The sequence below is a fragment of the Mesocricetus auratus genome, unplaced genomic scaffold (genome assembly GCF_017639785.1).
Source record: "Mesocricetus auratus isolate SY011 unplaced genomic scaffold, BCM_Maur_2.0 Super-Scaffold_100006, whole genome shotgun sequence".
NCBI lineage: Eukaryota > Metazoa > Chordata > Mammalia > Rodentia > Cricetidae > Mesocricetus > Mesocricetus auratus.
Genome location: NW_024429190.1, coordinates 94940289 through 94957408, shown reverse-complemented (window position 1 = coordinate 94957408; position 17120 = coordinate 94940289). Strand labels below are relative to the sequence as shown.

At 38.7% G+C, this 17120-nt stretch overlaps 1 protein-coding gene across 11 annotated transcripts in view; it reads right to left on the bottom strand.

The window, feature by feature from the left end:
- Positions 1-17120, bottom strand: part of Ccser2 (coiled-coil serine rich protein 2) — a 110248-nt gene that overhangs the window by 26685 nt on the left and 66443 nt on the right. For 10 of the 11 annotated variants that reach the window (XR_002384355.2, XM_040747677.1, XM_013118817.3 and 7 more), the window contains 3 exons: positions 16671-16866; positions 4424-4504; positions 34-120 (listed from right to left, as the gene is read on the bottom strand). The exons of the other annotated variant lie outside the window; for it this stretch is intronic. Coding sequence is in view for 9 of the 10 variants with exons in the window: in XM_040747677.1 (XP_040603611.1) it covers positions 34-120; positions 4424-4504; positions 16671-16866 (364 nt within the window). In the remaining variant the exon portion in view is untranslated. The remainder of the gene's footprint in view (positions 1-33; positions 121-4423; positions 4505-16670; positions 16867-17120) is intronic. 11 annotated transcript variants of the gene reach the window in all.

Sequence of the window (17120 nt, the reverse complement as noted above, 5' to 3'; positions counted from 1 at the left end):
AGCCTGTCTTACAGTCTGTGTTAGAATACTTACAAGCCGATGCTCTAATAGTTGGATTTTTTCATCTTTTTTCTTTATTTCTTCTTTAAGTTGTTTTATTTCATTTAATAAATCTTCATTCTGAAATATGAAAAAATACTGTTACATAAAATATTCTAATGAGAAGCTTAAAATCAACTAAGTCAAATAATGTACCTCTAAAAGGAAATCTACTAAAATTTTAGAAAGATGTCATGATCTAATGGCAATCGACATGCAAATAATGGGCAAAATGGAAGTATGCTAATATTCATGAAGTTCTCATTGGAATTAGCATTTATACTGATTTTGGCTACACTGAGATATGTACTGTTATCCCTCTGCATTAACATAACAAAGAAACTAGGCTAAAGGTCATACAGTAAAGGAAATCACTATGCACAACTAACTTCAACTAAAATTTCAAGGAACACCTATAGGCTGTCTGTCAGGGCAGGGCAGACCGAAGGAATGGTGTAATTAATGTACAGGAGAAATTTCAACATTGGTTCAGAACTCAGCAAAAGACAAATATGCCAGATGAGTGCCAGGGAGTGTTCTGTAATGAGCCACTGTCCTGAAAAGTGCTGACTGAAGCAAAGTGAAAGGCACCAGCCAACTGCATCAAACAAATCATTACTGTAAAATGGAAACCTTTGTCAAGTTAAGCAATATTCTGATGACATTTCCAAAATGGCAAGTATTGTTAACCTATCCTGAGCCCATTCTGTGTACCAATACTCAATTATACACATCTACACATATACTGAAGAAGTACTCTAAGAAATTAGAATGTATATTCTCATGAAAGATTTTTCTAGAAAAAAAAACATGTGAACAAATAATGATTATGTGTTACTACTGAGCAAAATATGACATCTCTTTCAGATACAATTAAGCACAGATTCAGGGTGAATATAATTAGAATGCATAACATACGTGTAAGAAATTGTGTTTTAATTTTTAAAAAATGTAAGTACATTAATAAAAGATCACAAATAAAGATTAAACAAAGTTTTTTGGAATACGACTTAAGCCATCCAAATGACAAGGAAAAATCAGAGCTTATAAAAAATGTTATCATCTATAGTGTAATTAGGAAAGACTATAAAAGCTGGACTTGAAAATAGTTTAGAAAGCAAAACTTTATAAATCAGGAGGAAACGGATTAGAGAACATGAAAGATACATGAATACACTAAGGACACACTTCTACACTGTACAGAAAATAGAGATATTAGGATTTGATATACATAACTCATCATACAAAATTCTAAAACATAAATACCATTAACATTGAAGTGAAAACACGATGAAGGACTTATTATGCCTCAAGGACAGTATGAAACTACACTCAAGACCCCAACAAAAAAGTCTGTTAACTCTCACAAACAAGTGGTAATTGTTGGAGAAACAGTAAAGACTAAAGTACTGTTTTATAGATGCTGATGAGCAGGAACATATCCAATATAATTAAGATTATTCAAAAATGATATATCAGACCTAGCAGTCAGGGTGCTATTTGAACATTTACAAGTATACAAATGTTTACAAAATGACAAGCAACTTGATGGAAAACCATGCAACCATTATTTATGTAGACATGGCTGGTTTCTACAGTGCTAAAGAAAATGTGTTTCATGTGACATTCAGATACAGTACACAGCAGTACAACAGACACTACTCTGTGAACAACACTTTATATCACAGGTGTATTGTGTGAATTTGTGTGTCAGCTTGACACAAGCTACAGAGTCACCAGAGGAAGGAGCCTCAGCTGAGGAAATGCCTCCTTAAAATCCAGCTATAAGATTTTTTTCTCATTTAGTGATCAACAGGGGAGGGCCCAGCCCATGGTGGGTGGTGCTAGACCTGGGCAGCTGGTCCTGGGTTCTATAAGAAGGAAGACTGAGCAAGCCAGGGGAAGCAAGCCAGTAACCAGGTCCCCTCCGTGGCCTCTGCATCAGTTCCAGCTTCCAGGATCATTCCCAGTTTGAGTTCCTGTCCCAACATCCTTCAGTGATGACAGCACTGCTGAAGTGTAAGCATAATAAGCCCTCCCCCCTCCCCATTTGCTGTTTGGTCATGGTGTTTTCATAGCAGCAATAGAAACCCTAACTAGGACAATAGGGGAAATGTGCCTGTCAGGAAACAGACTCCAGGAAAGTCCTGAAAATGAGTGGAAGGTCTGAAGATACAGAGAAACACTGCAAACTTTGGCTTCCATGTAAGATACTCAAAGTACCACACAATACAGAAGTGAGGACACCACAGCACACCATAGGTCTACACACAGTGGTTCTGCCACACACATGCTGTAGTAAAAAAAAAACAAACCAAAAAAAGTAATTTTAGCTAACAAACTAGGCAATAACCACCATCAGAAAGGACCATGGATGGAAAGCATGGCCTTAGCTAGGGATTAACAGATTTGAACTTGAGGTGGCTTGGAGACTTTGAAGGAAAACTTTAACAATGACAAAATTGGGCTAGGAATCTACACCCAAGGCACTGGAATACTCCAGGTTAGAACAGGAACCTGAACCAATAGAGCAATTATAGCCTTGAGGAGACTTGATGATCTACATCAAATGAAAGAATTCAAATCTGTGTTTTAGCTTGAGTGACATGATCAATGGCTATGAATCAAAAATGGTGAATACAGGACACAATAAACTACTGCATCTCAACTTAAATAAGATGTAAATGATAAATTATCTACCTAGACAAAAAGGGAATAGGGACATGAATTAATGTCAACTGTCAATGTGTCTATCATGCAATACTAACCACATGGACAAACTAGAAACAAAAAGCAGTGAGACCAGGACAATGTAAAAAAGTTGAAATTAGTTTTGTCTCTTCACAGCAAGTTCCTGGGCTGGTCTGGTGGCACTTCCTTGTAATACAGCACTTCAAAGGTGAAGCTGGGAGGGTATGGAAGTCAAGGGTACACAGAGGCTAGCCTCAGCTATACGGCAAGCTACACAGTATTCTGGACTACATAAGACTTTGTCTCAAAATGAATTCCTTGCTTGTATAAAACATGATAAAATCTGAGGAGATATTTAATTTAGGGGGTGGGGAATGCCAGCCAGAAAGTTGAAGAAAATTTAGACACTCTCCGAGGTCATCTAAATCACTGGTTTTAAGCTGGATGCAAATATGAAATGGTTTTCTAAATAACCCACAATCTTCTGCAGATCTGCTGACATGGAACACTACCCTCACTACCAGTCATGTGGAAACCTACAGACAGGAAATGACTGAGTGAAGACAGGTAGACAACAACCGAGAAGGGCCAGATTAGTAGCCCAACATAATTACCATGCTATTAGTCTTAGGATTTACTTAGACACCTATAAGCAGTCTATGCTCCTCTGTTCAGCTATTTCTAGCCTAGATCACCCAAGTCATCAGGAAGCAGCACATACCAGGTCCAAGCAGAATTCATATGAATTTCTCAAAGTTCTTATTCCTTTATACAACAATGTTATGTCATACCACAGGGCTGATCACTCAATTTGGCCCTCAGACTGAAGACAAATGAAACAGAATTTCATCTGATATACAGACCATGTGTACTTTAAGTAAGATTTAGCATTATGTTAAGTCATTAATGTTCTGAGGTTATATGTTATTGCAATGACTAGCAAACATGGACAATTACATCTTGGAAATGGGAAATAAATGCCTTATCTTGAAGATATTAAATGAATCAAAAATTACCTGTGTACACTTGAGAAACAGTTGTAAAAGCTATCCACTAAAATCTAAAGATCATGAAAATTATAATATTTTCAACCACTTATTAAAACATGTATAGATTCTATAATTAGATTTTCAAATACGGAAATTACCTGAATATTTCTTCAATTTTATGAATATATGAAGCACCTCCTACCATTTTAATTTTATTGGAAATCTTATTTTGATAATTGTTATTCATAGTTATAAGTAACAGTAATAACACAGGGGCAAATTACTTTCCAACTGACAAGGAGGGATACTTTAAAACATTACTGGGCTATCATTTTAATTTCATACAGCAGCAAAGGTTCAGAGGAGATGTAATTGTTTTCCCAGAATGCAAAGCTCTAGGCTGGCCTGTTTTCTGTAGTAGAAATTGATCTGACTCAGGGCCTTGTGGATGTTAAACAAGTATTTGGCCACTGAGCTACAATCTCAGACACTTTGTGACAGTATCTTGCAACATTTTTCTGGGCTGGCCTTGAACCCACTGTGTAGCACAGGCAGCTTTCAAATCAGTCTCCTGATTGGTGGGATCTATAGACATTGACACTATACCCTGCTAAAATCTCTATTATTCAAAGTTTAAAATGTTATTGCTGTATTACTTTTACAGTGAAAGTTTTGCAGTCTTCAGCATAACTGCCCAGCCATACCTTATATATCTGGTCATCTTCTGGCTCTGGACTGGATGGCAATGACAGCTCAACGTCATTCAGGGATCCACTTCCATCATGCTACCAGGAGGAGAAGGCAAAGATGAGAGACTAATACAACAATCACCAGCATTCACTTCCTTCACCTGCCCCAGCTCAAACCCTGGTACAGAACAAGAAGTGAGACCTCAGAAAACTCCCTATCTTGGCACTGGCAGCAGGAAATGTGGAAAGGGGGTGGGGCAAAGGTAACCCGAGGAAACAGCAAACCCACTAACAGAGTTAGAAAAGAACATCAGAAACATCCCAAAAACATTTGAAATGAACTCAGCGAAGAAAAATGGGAAAGTCAGTTGAATCTTCTTTGATCTAGACATATTTTGAGTATAAACAACTCAAAAATAGTATATTAACACTCATCAAAGCATAGCCATAAAAATCATTTGATTAAATACTAGATATGTGAGAACATGTGTTACATGACTCTACATGTCTGAACAAGGAGTCCAAATGATATACAGTGCTGGAAATCAGGATAGACACAGACACAGGTACTGAGTAAGGAGGGACATCAAGGGACATAGAAGAGGAAGCTGGGAATGCTCTATGTCTTAATGAGAAGGTGCCATATAAATCTACATATTGCAAGTTCAAGCTTATGATAGATAGGTTCGTGTTTAGCATTCTACTAACTACAGACTGGACCCGGGTAAGAAAAAAGTGAAAAACAAAAGATTTTGTCCTTAAACACCAGAGTTAAATGAGAGGGTACTATTAAGTTCTAGTCTTTTCTGAACTGATTTACTAATGATTCAAAGAGACAATCTCAAGAGAGATGGATACGCAGAATGTGCCAGAGGCGATGCTGAGAAACTGAGCCTGACAGTGCAGCACCGCTTTCACAGCACCGAGACTATCACCCTTAGTCACGACTGTTCAGGGTTCACACGACCGTGGCTTTACCTGAGCTGAGGCAGGTGTGTCTGAATAGGAGAGGGGGGGCAGTTAGGCTATTTGTTATAGAACACACCTATTCAATCAGAATCTGCAGAGATGGGCCAAAGCTTACTTAGCAAAGCATAACAAACTCTAGAGATTGCAGTTAAAACTAGCATTTGCCAGATTCTCAGCACTGGATAAATGAACATTTCTACTAGTGATGGTATTGACAATAAAACCTGAGAGGAAAGGCAGTATCTTAATAACAGCAAAAGTTCTCAGGAGGGGGGGGGGGGGGGGTGAGTGTGTGTTGGGCATCCACTGGCCTACGACTTACCAATGAGGCTAGCGATAGCCTCCTCTCTCTGCCTCCCGGGTGCTACCACACACCTGACATTTCACGTGGGCACTAGGGAATCAAGAATCAGATCCTTGTGTTTTCCAGACAAGTGATTAACTGACTGAGTCATCCCCCTCAGCCCCAGAACATTTAATTTTGAAAATGGTTTTGAAGCAAAGAGAAAGGAAAGAAATTTCAATAAGAAGTCCAACTCTACTCTAATGGCATGACATATCAATGCAGGGTAAATCTTACAAAAAAATATATATTTGAGAAAAACAGGCTCTGAAAATTTAACCTATTTCCAATTATCTTCCTGCTTACTGTACAGAACCCCAAGGAATAAGGGAAAACACAGCACATATTGTTTTGCAATGACTGTGGGTGTAGTTGTGGGACATGAGAAAGAGGAGGGGGGGGAGAAAGGGGAAGAAAGGGGTAGAGGGGGGGAGAGAGAAATACCAGGAAAACCATTAAATTGCATCTAAATTCCTAGGTACACCCAGAGCACAATTGGTCTTGAACAGCTTATCAAAGTTTGAAAGATAGCCAGGAAATAAACTAAAAGCAGATCCACCAGGCTCCAACTAGCCTCTGCTGAACACCTAACTCAACTGTGGTTTCCATCCAAAATTTGTTCCCTGAAGCCTATTAGACCTTTCTCTACTGTAGGAAAAAGGGTGTGTGTGTGTGTGTGTGTGTGTGTGTGTGTTGTGTGTATTTCACTATAGAACTTAAGCAAGATGAAAAACTTCAAATAGAAAAATGTAACTCACACAAACTTCAAAGCCACAAATGGCACAGAATTTAGAATTAACTAGAAGAGATACATTACTAAGTTATCAAAAAAATGTTCAAAAGTAAAGTTGAACTCTTTAAGTAAATAGAAGAAAATGTCTTACTCCAAAATAAATAAGATAATAAGGTAAACATAATTGAAAATTTTTATGTTTACTTTAAAGACTTTCAATTAGTATCATGAAAACAACAGAAATGATCCAATATAATTAATGAATAGAAAAAACACTGACCAGGAAAGTGAAATTAACAGTCTGCTCAGGGGTGTATGTGACAATAACAAAAGGTGTCACACTGAGTCACTGATGTCACAGAAGAAACAGGCAAGCAGGAAACACAGGAGTTAAGAGTTTAAGAAGCTCTGTTCTATTCAAAGGACTGAACACACAAACTAGGTCCTGCGAAGACGGGATCACCCGAGTAACAGGTCTAATCTCTCAACTGAAAGAAAAGCAAACCTCTAACCCTGCATGGGGCTAAAGAGGAAGTCACCCGTAAATGAGAGAATGATGTCACAGACCAAAGTTTATGGAATGCAACTAAGGCAGTGCTTTGGGAAAGTGGTGGTTAGAAAGGTTGGCATAAGTAGACATCACACTGTGACCAGAACATAATAAGCCAAGAACAAGTAGAGAAAACAAACTAAACCATAAGGATCAGAAAGTAATGAAGCAAAAGACAATCAATAACCAATAACATTTTCTTTGGCCAGGAGTGGTGGCAACTGCTTTTAATCCCAGCAGTGGGAGGCAGCTAGGCAGGCTAGTTCCAGGCCAGGCAGGCATATATATAGAGAGACCCTGTCTCTATAAAAACAAACAACAAACATGTTCTTTAGAAAACTATGAAAACATGTAGCATAACTGCTAAAGTTGGACAGGGAATGCAGACCAACATTAGTTCCAGGAGTGAAAACATAGGGCCATTAAAATCTCTCAGATGTTGATAATCAAGAGCCAATCACACATACAATTCTATGTATACAAATTTGAACACTTACATAAAATGGAGAAACTTCTCTAAAACTAGAAAGTTTTCAAACTCATCTAAGATTAAACAAATAATACCCCACGTAAGCCTATGACTACCAGTGAAAATGAATTTAAATTTTAAAGTTTTTCACAGTCATCCTGTCAGTCCACATCCCTGACAAGACAAAAAATAACACAGGTAAAAAGTGACCAATATTCTTCACAACAAAGATATTTTAACATAATACTTAAAATCACTTTCAATGTTTCTAAAAAGCAAAATATGTCATGAACAAATGGAATTAATTCTATAAATGCAAGGCTAGTTCAGTTTCCTGAAAGGAATGTAATCACGAAATCAAAACAGATCTCAGCACATGCCTGTTATCCCAGCACAAGGGACATTAAAGAAAGGGGTCAGAAGGCAGTCTGAGCTATAGAGCAGAACTCTGGGAAGGAAAAGTAGGGGTAAGGAGGAAGAAGTGAACAGGGGTTGGGGGGACAGGTAATCAAGTAAAGCAGAGCACTCACAAAGAAGCTAGAGAAGCAGTGAGCTGGTGGTATGGCGTAATGACTTCATTTGTAATACTTTCAAACACACCATAGCCTCTAAAAGTTAAATTCTGCAGCCAACAGTCAACTGTCAAACCCCTGCTCTAGGCTACAATGGTACTGACACATTCTTAAGAATTTATTTGATACCAACACTGTTCTTTATTATCAGGGTATTAGGATTAGTAGTCCATTTAAAAACAAAAGCACAATATACTCATTTTTTCCCCAGACAGGGTGTCATGAAGTCCAAACTAGACTCAACCCTGCTACATAGTAGCTAAGGATGACCTTGAATCCCAGGCCTTCCTACCTCAGCCCCTAGTGCTGGGATTACAGGCAAGGGAGTTGAAACCCAAACCAGGGCTTCAGGCACGGGAGGCAAGCACTCTATCTACCAACTGGGCGATCCCCCCAAACTCCAAACTAATATTGTAAAAAATGGTGGAAACTATAGGTTGGCCTAAGATAATTAGGAATTGTTAATAATTAAGTTGTTACTACAGCTTAACTTTTTTTTAAAAGCTGCATTTTATTTTTTTAAAGACTAGCAATTTCGATGTAGAAGATTAAAGGGGAAATGGGCTTTTACTTAGATCAAAGCATAAGAGCTTAATGAATAATATAGTCTCCACCTGAATTAATTTAGTAAGCCTACTCCTCCCTTAAATAAGACACTCACAGTGGTAGTATTCTGCTTATCCTTGACTAAGATGAAAGTATCTAGGACAAAATTAGAAAATACTTTTGAGACACACAGAAACAAAAGAGAGAAAATTATGCATGGACTGAAACATTTTATTTTTAAAGATGGTTTAGCAAGCACTCGTTCCCAAGCTTGATGACCTGAGTTCAAACACAGTGGAAGAAGAAAACTTTGCCCTCTGCACACACACACACACACCACACACACACACCACACACACACTCTCTCTCTCTCTCTCTCTCTCCCCCCTCTCTGTCAAATTAATAAATAATACTAAGAAAACATCACACACCACTTTTTTTAATTCACATATAAGAAAGTAGTATGTATTGATGTTGGACACTGTTTTGAGTACAAGCATATACACATACATAAGAAATAAGATATAAAGCACATCCACTGAACAAAACATAAGCACTTTAGTTGACTGCCCAAATAATCTGGATTTTTACTGAGTGAAGTATCAGCAGTTTCTTCAGACTTTGAACTCTAAATGCACTTATAATGCTAATGTATTCATCAATAAATCACAAAAAAGGATGTGTTTTCAGACAGAGTTGAATTCAGGGTTTTGTTCCCACTAGGCAAGAACTCTACCACTGAGCTACATCCCCAGTCCACATTGGCATTTATTAAAGATGAATACGCCTTCTCAACTGAAAATATAGAAGAGTTACTGCCAGCCAGCCTTCTTCCAATGTTGTTTGTTTATTTAGTGAGGCATGAAAGCACACTTCCAGCCTGATATGTAATACCTACATTTAACCACTGGAAAGCCTGGTAATGCCATCTTACCCAGGAGGGTCTCCCATGAGTTTGAAAAAACTGAGGTCTTCCTATGAGTTCCAGAGCAGCTGCAACAGACATCGGTACTTGAAATGATTAGCAACAGGTCCTGGCAGCACTGGGCAGCCTGTGCTGACAAGTGTCATCAGTGATGTCAACAAAGCAGCTTTGTGTCCGGACAGGCTAGAGCTTGGCCATGGAGGCATCTCAAGAAAAGCAGCATAGGAAGGGGAAAGGGCTTCTTTTTACCTTCAAAAGTAGTTGGGGTGTGTGTTTCTAAGTTCAAGGATATGAGAATAAGCAAATCACATTGAATATAGTTCACAATGTAAACTAACAATTTTGAGTAACTAATGTCTGTAACTGATCTATGGTGTTTAAAATCTAATAGTTCAAGCAACATTTGAGGTATAAAAAGTAGAGACTTTTAAAGTCTGATTTTCAGTTTTTCAGAAATTGGTTGATCTTAACAGATGGTTGAAGTAAAGCATCTTAAAAGAAAAACTGTATGTGTGTTGACATGGAACAACCCATCACAGTACTTTGAGAAAATACTATCTGTAAACCTGTCTAAACTTAGCATTAAACCCAAGTAACACATTGGACATGTCTTTCTATACCACCCTCCCCACCACACACACGTAAAAACATTACTTTTAGCTAGGCATGGTAGCTAACATTCAGGGCTGAGCTAAGCACCTACTGAGACATAGCTCATTACCTGAGCCCAAAATACAAGAAGGAAGAAAGGAAGGAAGAGAAAGGGAGGCAATACACAAACAAAAACACTATATTTTTCTGATTTTCTCCATTTTGTTTTAAAAACATTCAGCTCTAAGCAATCTCTATCCTATTGGTATGTACTATGGAGTGAACTCAACATTTTTTACAATCTGTGGTTTTTCTTAGTGAATACTTCAGTGCTTTTCTGTTTCCCATTCTCATTCACTGCTCTGTGGTAGTATAGTATCCTCCACTAAAGCTCTGTTTGTTTGTTTGTTTGGTTGGTTGGTTTTCGCTTTTCTTTCTCCTGATCTTTTTCAGGATTCACAAACCCATTAGCAATTCCAATTTGAACACATTTTCACAAGTTCCAAATTTAACACTGCTAAGACATTGCTTGAATTATACTGGGCCTACAAACAGCAAGGAATTGTAGATTCACACCATACACTTTAGACTGATTCATACAACATATAATTTACTACCCTTTGTGACACATAATTCTCCTAATTATTTAACACTTGTATGTCATCCCAAGCTATAAGCTAGCCATTCTGCTAAAGCATTTCATCTATGAATTAAGCTGAGTATTTCCTGTTTACCTAAGTAAATATGGTGCTTTTCTTGGACAGTGGATATGACACAGAATGAAGTAAACTTGCTGTCATATCCAGGTACTCTTCATATGCATGCATGAATATTATACATTCATATATATATGTGCATTTGTACACATGGTATTATAACAAGTTCCATTAAATAGTGTTTATCCTTATTACAAGTAATGGTCTTTAATAATTTTATACTGGTTGGCCAAATATATCAGTTAACAATTTTAAACATTCCTATGGAAAGGAGGACTTTGTCCAAACTCATAAACAGAACTTTAATAAAACTGCCTCCGGCCAGGCCTTGGTGGCACATCCTTTAATCCCAGCACTCGGGAGGCAGAGGCAGGTGGATCTCTTTGAGTTTGAGACCAGTCTGGTCTACAGAGTGAGTTCCAGGACAGTCTCCAAAAGCCACAGAAAAACCCTGTCTTGAAAAACCAAAATAAAGAAAGAAACAAATAAAACAGATTCCAAGAACTGGTAGTGACCCGATTGTACAGCACTTGCCTAACAGAGTGCAAAGCCATGTGTGTGAACCCCAGCACCCTAAGAAAATGAAGCAGACTCCACTTCTTGGTTTGGCCAAGAGGATGGGAATGGTGAATGGTAAAGAGAAAATAGGCAGCTTGTTATGATATGTGGCATGAAGGGGACCTTGGGGGTCCTGTGGCGGGCAAAGGACAAACACACCATCGTGCAGGACTTATGTAGAAAGTTTACTGGGAGAAGGTGTAGTGAGATACCCATCCCGTTCTCCACCTGTAGTGCTGACCATGCCCATTTGGGCGTGGTCACAGGTGAGGACTGATGGGGAATGAGTTTAGGTCTGGGGTTCAGCCAGGTGGCTCTCTCTTTCATGTCACAAGGAGCAGCCTGTGCTGATCCTTAGAGGGGGAATCTGCCAGCAAGCATCTGCTTCTTGTGTAAGTGACTTCTCCCCGAAATAAATTATAGTTAACCTGTATTTAAACCTAGTCCCGTGAATCTTTATCCATGCATCAGCAAGAAAGGAAGGGAGAGAGGGCAGGGAAGGAGGGAGGGAGGGAGGGAGGGAGGAAGGGAGAGAGAGAGAGAGAGAGAGAGAGAGAGAGAGAGAGAGAGAGAGACAGACAGACAGACAGACAGACAGACAGACAGACAGACAGACAGAGAGACCTGCCTCCTCAGAAAAATGTCAGAGAGAGTGGGAATGGGTGGAAGTGCACCGTGTAGAGCCGGGGCACTGCTCCATGTGCAAAGGGGCGATGCAGTGTGCCAGGTCCCCAAGGGGCGGGGCCAACGTGTGCCTGGATGGTAACAGAGCTCCCTTCACATACCCCATAGACACTGTCCTTTAAGGGCTTTCCTAGAACACATGCATCGGCCTTGGAGTCAAAGACAATGGATTAAAAAAAGCCCTGGTTTTTTTCTCACTAATTATTTTCTAAACCTGCTTAGAGCACTAATAAAATAGAGTTCGCTATTTTTCTTAAGACTGTCCAACCCTCTAAGTTTTCTGGTTCTTTCCTTTCTTACTGTCTTGTTATGTGTTTCACACTTGGGGAGCAGAGGCAGGCAGATCTGTTGTAGAATGTTTTAAGGTGTGTTACTTTTGTTTATGCTCTGTTACAAGGATGTGTTTAATTACATAAAATTCACCTGCCCGCTGTCAGAAGGTGGAGCTCGAAACTAGCTGACAGGAAGTTGTAGGGAGGAGCCAGCAGGATAAGGGTTTGTAAGGAGGGGTGAGGTGAAGAAAGAGGGCTTCTGGAGAGATTGTAAGGAGCGGAAGGCTCTTCTCTGTGGAGCACAATTCCACCTCAACCTTTGAGTTCTTTAGTTGGACAGAGATTTAGATAAATTCCCTTCCTAGATTTGAAAGAGTTGGTGTCTGAGGGAATAGAATTCCCTCAGGTAGCTCTTGAGGCCTAAAGGCTTGCCGCTGATAGCAGTTGTTGATTTGGACAGCTTGGACTAAACGGCAGCAACAATTAAAACATAGATCTCTGTGAGTTCAAGGTCAACCTGACTTGTATGGTGAGTTTTCAGGACATTCCAAGCTACATAGAAAGAACCTGTCTGCTTCCCCCACAAAAAAGGATATATTAGTGTGAGAATTTAATGAACTTCTATGTAATAAATACAATTAAAATGTCCAGATGTTAAAGATCAAATCCAAACTATCTCACATGGGTTCATATTTGCAATCAGATCTTATTCTCCACTTGTAGGGCTATTTTAACAGAGGCTGGAATTTTTAGAAGGGGGTACTAAGTGGTGGAAGCCAGTGAAAGAGGTTGGCTGCAAAAGTTAGGCTGTCCTGGTTCTGGCATTAACCTGCCATCAGGAGAAGCCTCTGGTACCCAATCTGCTCCAGCAACTAAACTGCTCCACCATGCTTTCCCGACCATGATGATCTGTAATCTCCAAGCCAAGCTGTTTCTGTTGGGTATCTTGATCAAAGCAACAAAAGTAATGAATAGAAACTTCTTTCTTTCCTAAGCAAAACTCAGGTTTCTTCTATGGAGATGCTATAGGCAACTTAGAAAAAACCTGTATCTGCTACTGAGGGCCACATGACATCATGACATCCATCCACCCACCACCTTAGAGTGAAGACTAGCTAATTAGCAAACCTGGTCCTTGTACAGAGTCCAAAGTCAACTTTTAATTCCTCACTTTCAAATACTAATAAACAATAAGTAATCAATATGTGTTTTAAAAATGTTTAGGAAAGACAAGCCAAAATATCATCCTTTAAAACATATAAAAAAACTCTCAGAACTATTATTAAAGTAGGCCAGAAAGTTCTTAATATGATTCTTGAAAAAGCAGTAACTGTTTTGTATGAACAAGGAATTATATACAGTACAGTTTGGAAAACTGAACGATTGTCGATATCTGAATAAAAACAGAACTAACTCCACCAAAATAGTAATGTAAACCAAATAAAAAGATTATGGGAATTAACTTAGAAGTCCTAGTTTCTGATTACTAACAATTCCAGAAAACAGCTGTAGTCATAATTTTAAAACATGTCACACTGTATGCATTCCAAAATAATTCATTTTAAAACCCTGTAACTGATGAGGCAGCAAATGGAAATCAATGATAAATTCACCCTGAAAATCACCTGGAAACCTCAAGCAGGTAAAAACTAAAAGATCCTCAATCTCTTGCCTCAGCATCCTTTGGGGCCTCAGGCAATACATCAGCATTTAGCCCTGTCATCCGGATGGACTTTGGGAGCCTATTCCACATGGAGGGATTCTGTCTCCACCTGGACACATGGGGGAGGGCCTAGGCCCTGCCCCAGATCATATGACAGACTTTGGAGACCCCCCATGAAGGGCCTCACCCTCCTTGGAGAGTGGAGTGGGGATTGGAGGAGGGGTTGAGGGAGAGTTGAAGGGAGGTAGGAGAGGAAGGGAGGGAGAGGGAGCTGAGTTTGACATGTGAAGCAAACTTGTTTCTAATTTAAATTAAATTTTAAAAATTAAAAAAAAACTAAAAGATCCTCAATCTCTTGATCAGTTTTGTTTTTTGAGACAGGGTTTCTCTGTGTAGCTCTGGCTGTTCAGGAACTCACTCTGTACACCAGGGTGGCTTCAGACTCAGAGATCCACTTGCCTCTGCCTCCCAAGTGCTGGGATTAAAGGTGTGCACTACCAACACCCAGCCAGATTTCTTTTAAAGGCAAAGCACAATGAAAAATGGGGTCAGAATGCAATATTCTTCAAAATAGCTAAAACAGGATCTTAGGCAAGCAGTATCTTCTATTTTTTTCTTTGATTTCAACCAAACTTTTTCAAAATTATAAACTATAGTATCAATCAAATGTGAGTACAGACTAAAGAGATTTTTCTCTATTAGGAAATAAATTAAGGATATACTCCAGCAAATTGAGTGTAGGTACCATGCAAAAGAATATGTACTATTCAGGAAATAGTGGATACAGCTCCAGACTATGGCAAAATGAAGTCATGCATAACAAAGCTACAGAAACTACAGTCAGTAAACTGTTTATACAACAGTGTGACTGAGGTATAAAAAGCAAATAAAAATCTTTCATATTTTTCATTAAGTTGTCACATAGTATGAAAGATTTTAAAAATTATGTGTATACTTTATGAAAAAATTTTAAGTAAAATTAAAAGAGGCAGCAAGATGTCTCAGGAGGTAAAGATGATCTGAATTTGACCCCTGGAACCATGATGATAAGGACAGAGCCAACTCCTGAAAGCGACCCTCTGACTACCACACAGACTTGGTCATACACCCACACCCCGAAGTCACACAGACACATAACATATTACTTATACAAACACAATAATAATAATACTTTTAATTAAAGGAAAGATGTAAGTGATGGTTATATGAAATCTTAGATGTCAGATTTTAATTTATTTTGCAACTAGAAAACTCTAAAGATATCCTAAAAATATTCTACAATTTTAAACTCACAATTTTGTTTTCACTCCATAAACAACAAATCCATCAGGTCAATGTGAACTCCCTAACATCTGGAGACTATATGGACAGAAAAGAACATTCAGAGTTTCACAGCTTCACATACATAAGGTCTTCAAAGAAGACAATTCCTAAGATAGTGGTCACCAGCTGTTAACTCACCCTCTTTCTCAGTCATCACCTTTACTTCATTATTGGACATGGCCTGACCTTGTCAGCTGATATTTAATAATGTTTTCTCATTGAGGAACTATACCCTAAACAATGACTAGCTCACAAAAGGCACTTAATATATTTCAGCTGTTTCCTACCCTTTTCTACCACAATGTACCTTTGAAACAAAAGTTCATGATCAGGACATCTTCCTCCCAGACCAGCCAGCAGAGAAACACTATGGAGCAACGCCTGTTAGGTAGTTTATCTAAGGTGAAATCTCTATGTCTGCACATTTCCACCATAGCATCCTTGTATGCTTAGGAGGAGTCCAAGCATCACAGATTCCAAAAGGATACTCTCTGCCCTCTTTTTCCCAGGCCCAGTATACAAAAGCTTCTTTCCAATAAGTATTCAATAGCTATAGAAGTTCAGGAAAGTCAGAACCAAGAAATATGAAACAACATACACTAGTAAGAATTGCTCCTCTCAGAGTCAACTGTTGGGAGCCTTGCTTTACTTTCATCTAGCCTTTACTGAGCAGACAGAGGAGTCTAAGACTTGGACCCTGTTCATAAGATGCAAAGGCATATAATCCTGAAAAAGGTGACCCAGACAGCATATTGAGAGAAGTCAGGCTGTTCTTTCTCTACCATGGTTTTAAATTTAGCTAAATTATCAAATGCAAAAAGATAGACTTAAAATCACATAAAAGCTATCTACATTTTAAAACTGGTATTTCATTTCTTGTTTATCACTAACCCTAAATATTTACACAAAGAAGGTACTCTTGAAGCACACTGAGACCTTCCATTAGCGTATCCTGTGACTTTGCTCAAGCCCTGTTGCTACCATGAGTCTAGATTCTCCAAATAAAACAGGTCCTGAAAGTCCCAAACACACAAATTAATCCTGTTTGCCACTAAGCAGAAACTACATTAGTTACAGACTGTGTAATTAACCACTACAACTTCTAATCTTTCAGCACCTTATAAAAGAAGCATTGTCCATCTTAATCTTTCCTTTCATCTCTAATAAGAGTTCTCTGTTCTTTCTCCTTTTGTTTTATGGTGTTGGAGATGAAACCAAAGCATGTAAGATGTACATGCTTTGCTTCTACCCAAAACTATACATGCTAGAAATACATGTAACTTTTCTTAAAAAGCCAATTTGTTTTCAAGTTACAAAGGTAGAGCTGGGATAATCATTACATACTCACCTGATGCAACAGACGTTTGAGTTTGAGTAACTGCGTTTTTACAGCTGTGCAGTCCTGGACCATGTGCCGGAGGGTCATCTCATCCAGTATCACGGTGTTGTCTGGCACATCTACAAACATCTTCTGAGCCTGGAAAAAGGGGGTCCCTCCATAGCTTTCAAAATGACCCAAGGGGGATTCTCTATAAGGAGAGCCTCTGGAAGGGTGGAGAAGGAAGGAAAAGATACACAATTTAAGAGGAAAGAAAGAAAGGTATAACACTACTGTAGAAATCTTTACAAATCAGTTCCACAAGGCCTCTGTACTCACCTCAGTCACTGAATGTCCCCAGTGAAAAGTACAATCCCTTTAGCTGTTAGCAAAACTGTTATCTTCTTTGATTGCCTAATCCCACCCCACTGACTTCGGGTATTTCATACACTGGCTGAATAAAACTAAAAGAAAAATATT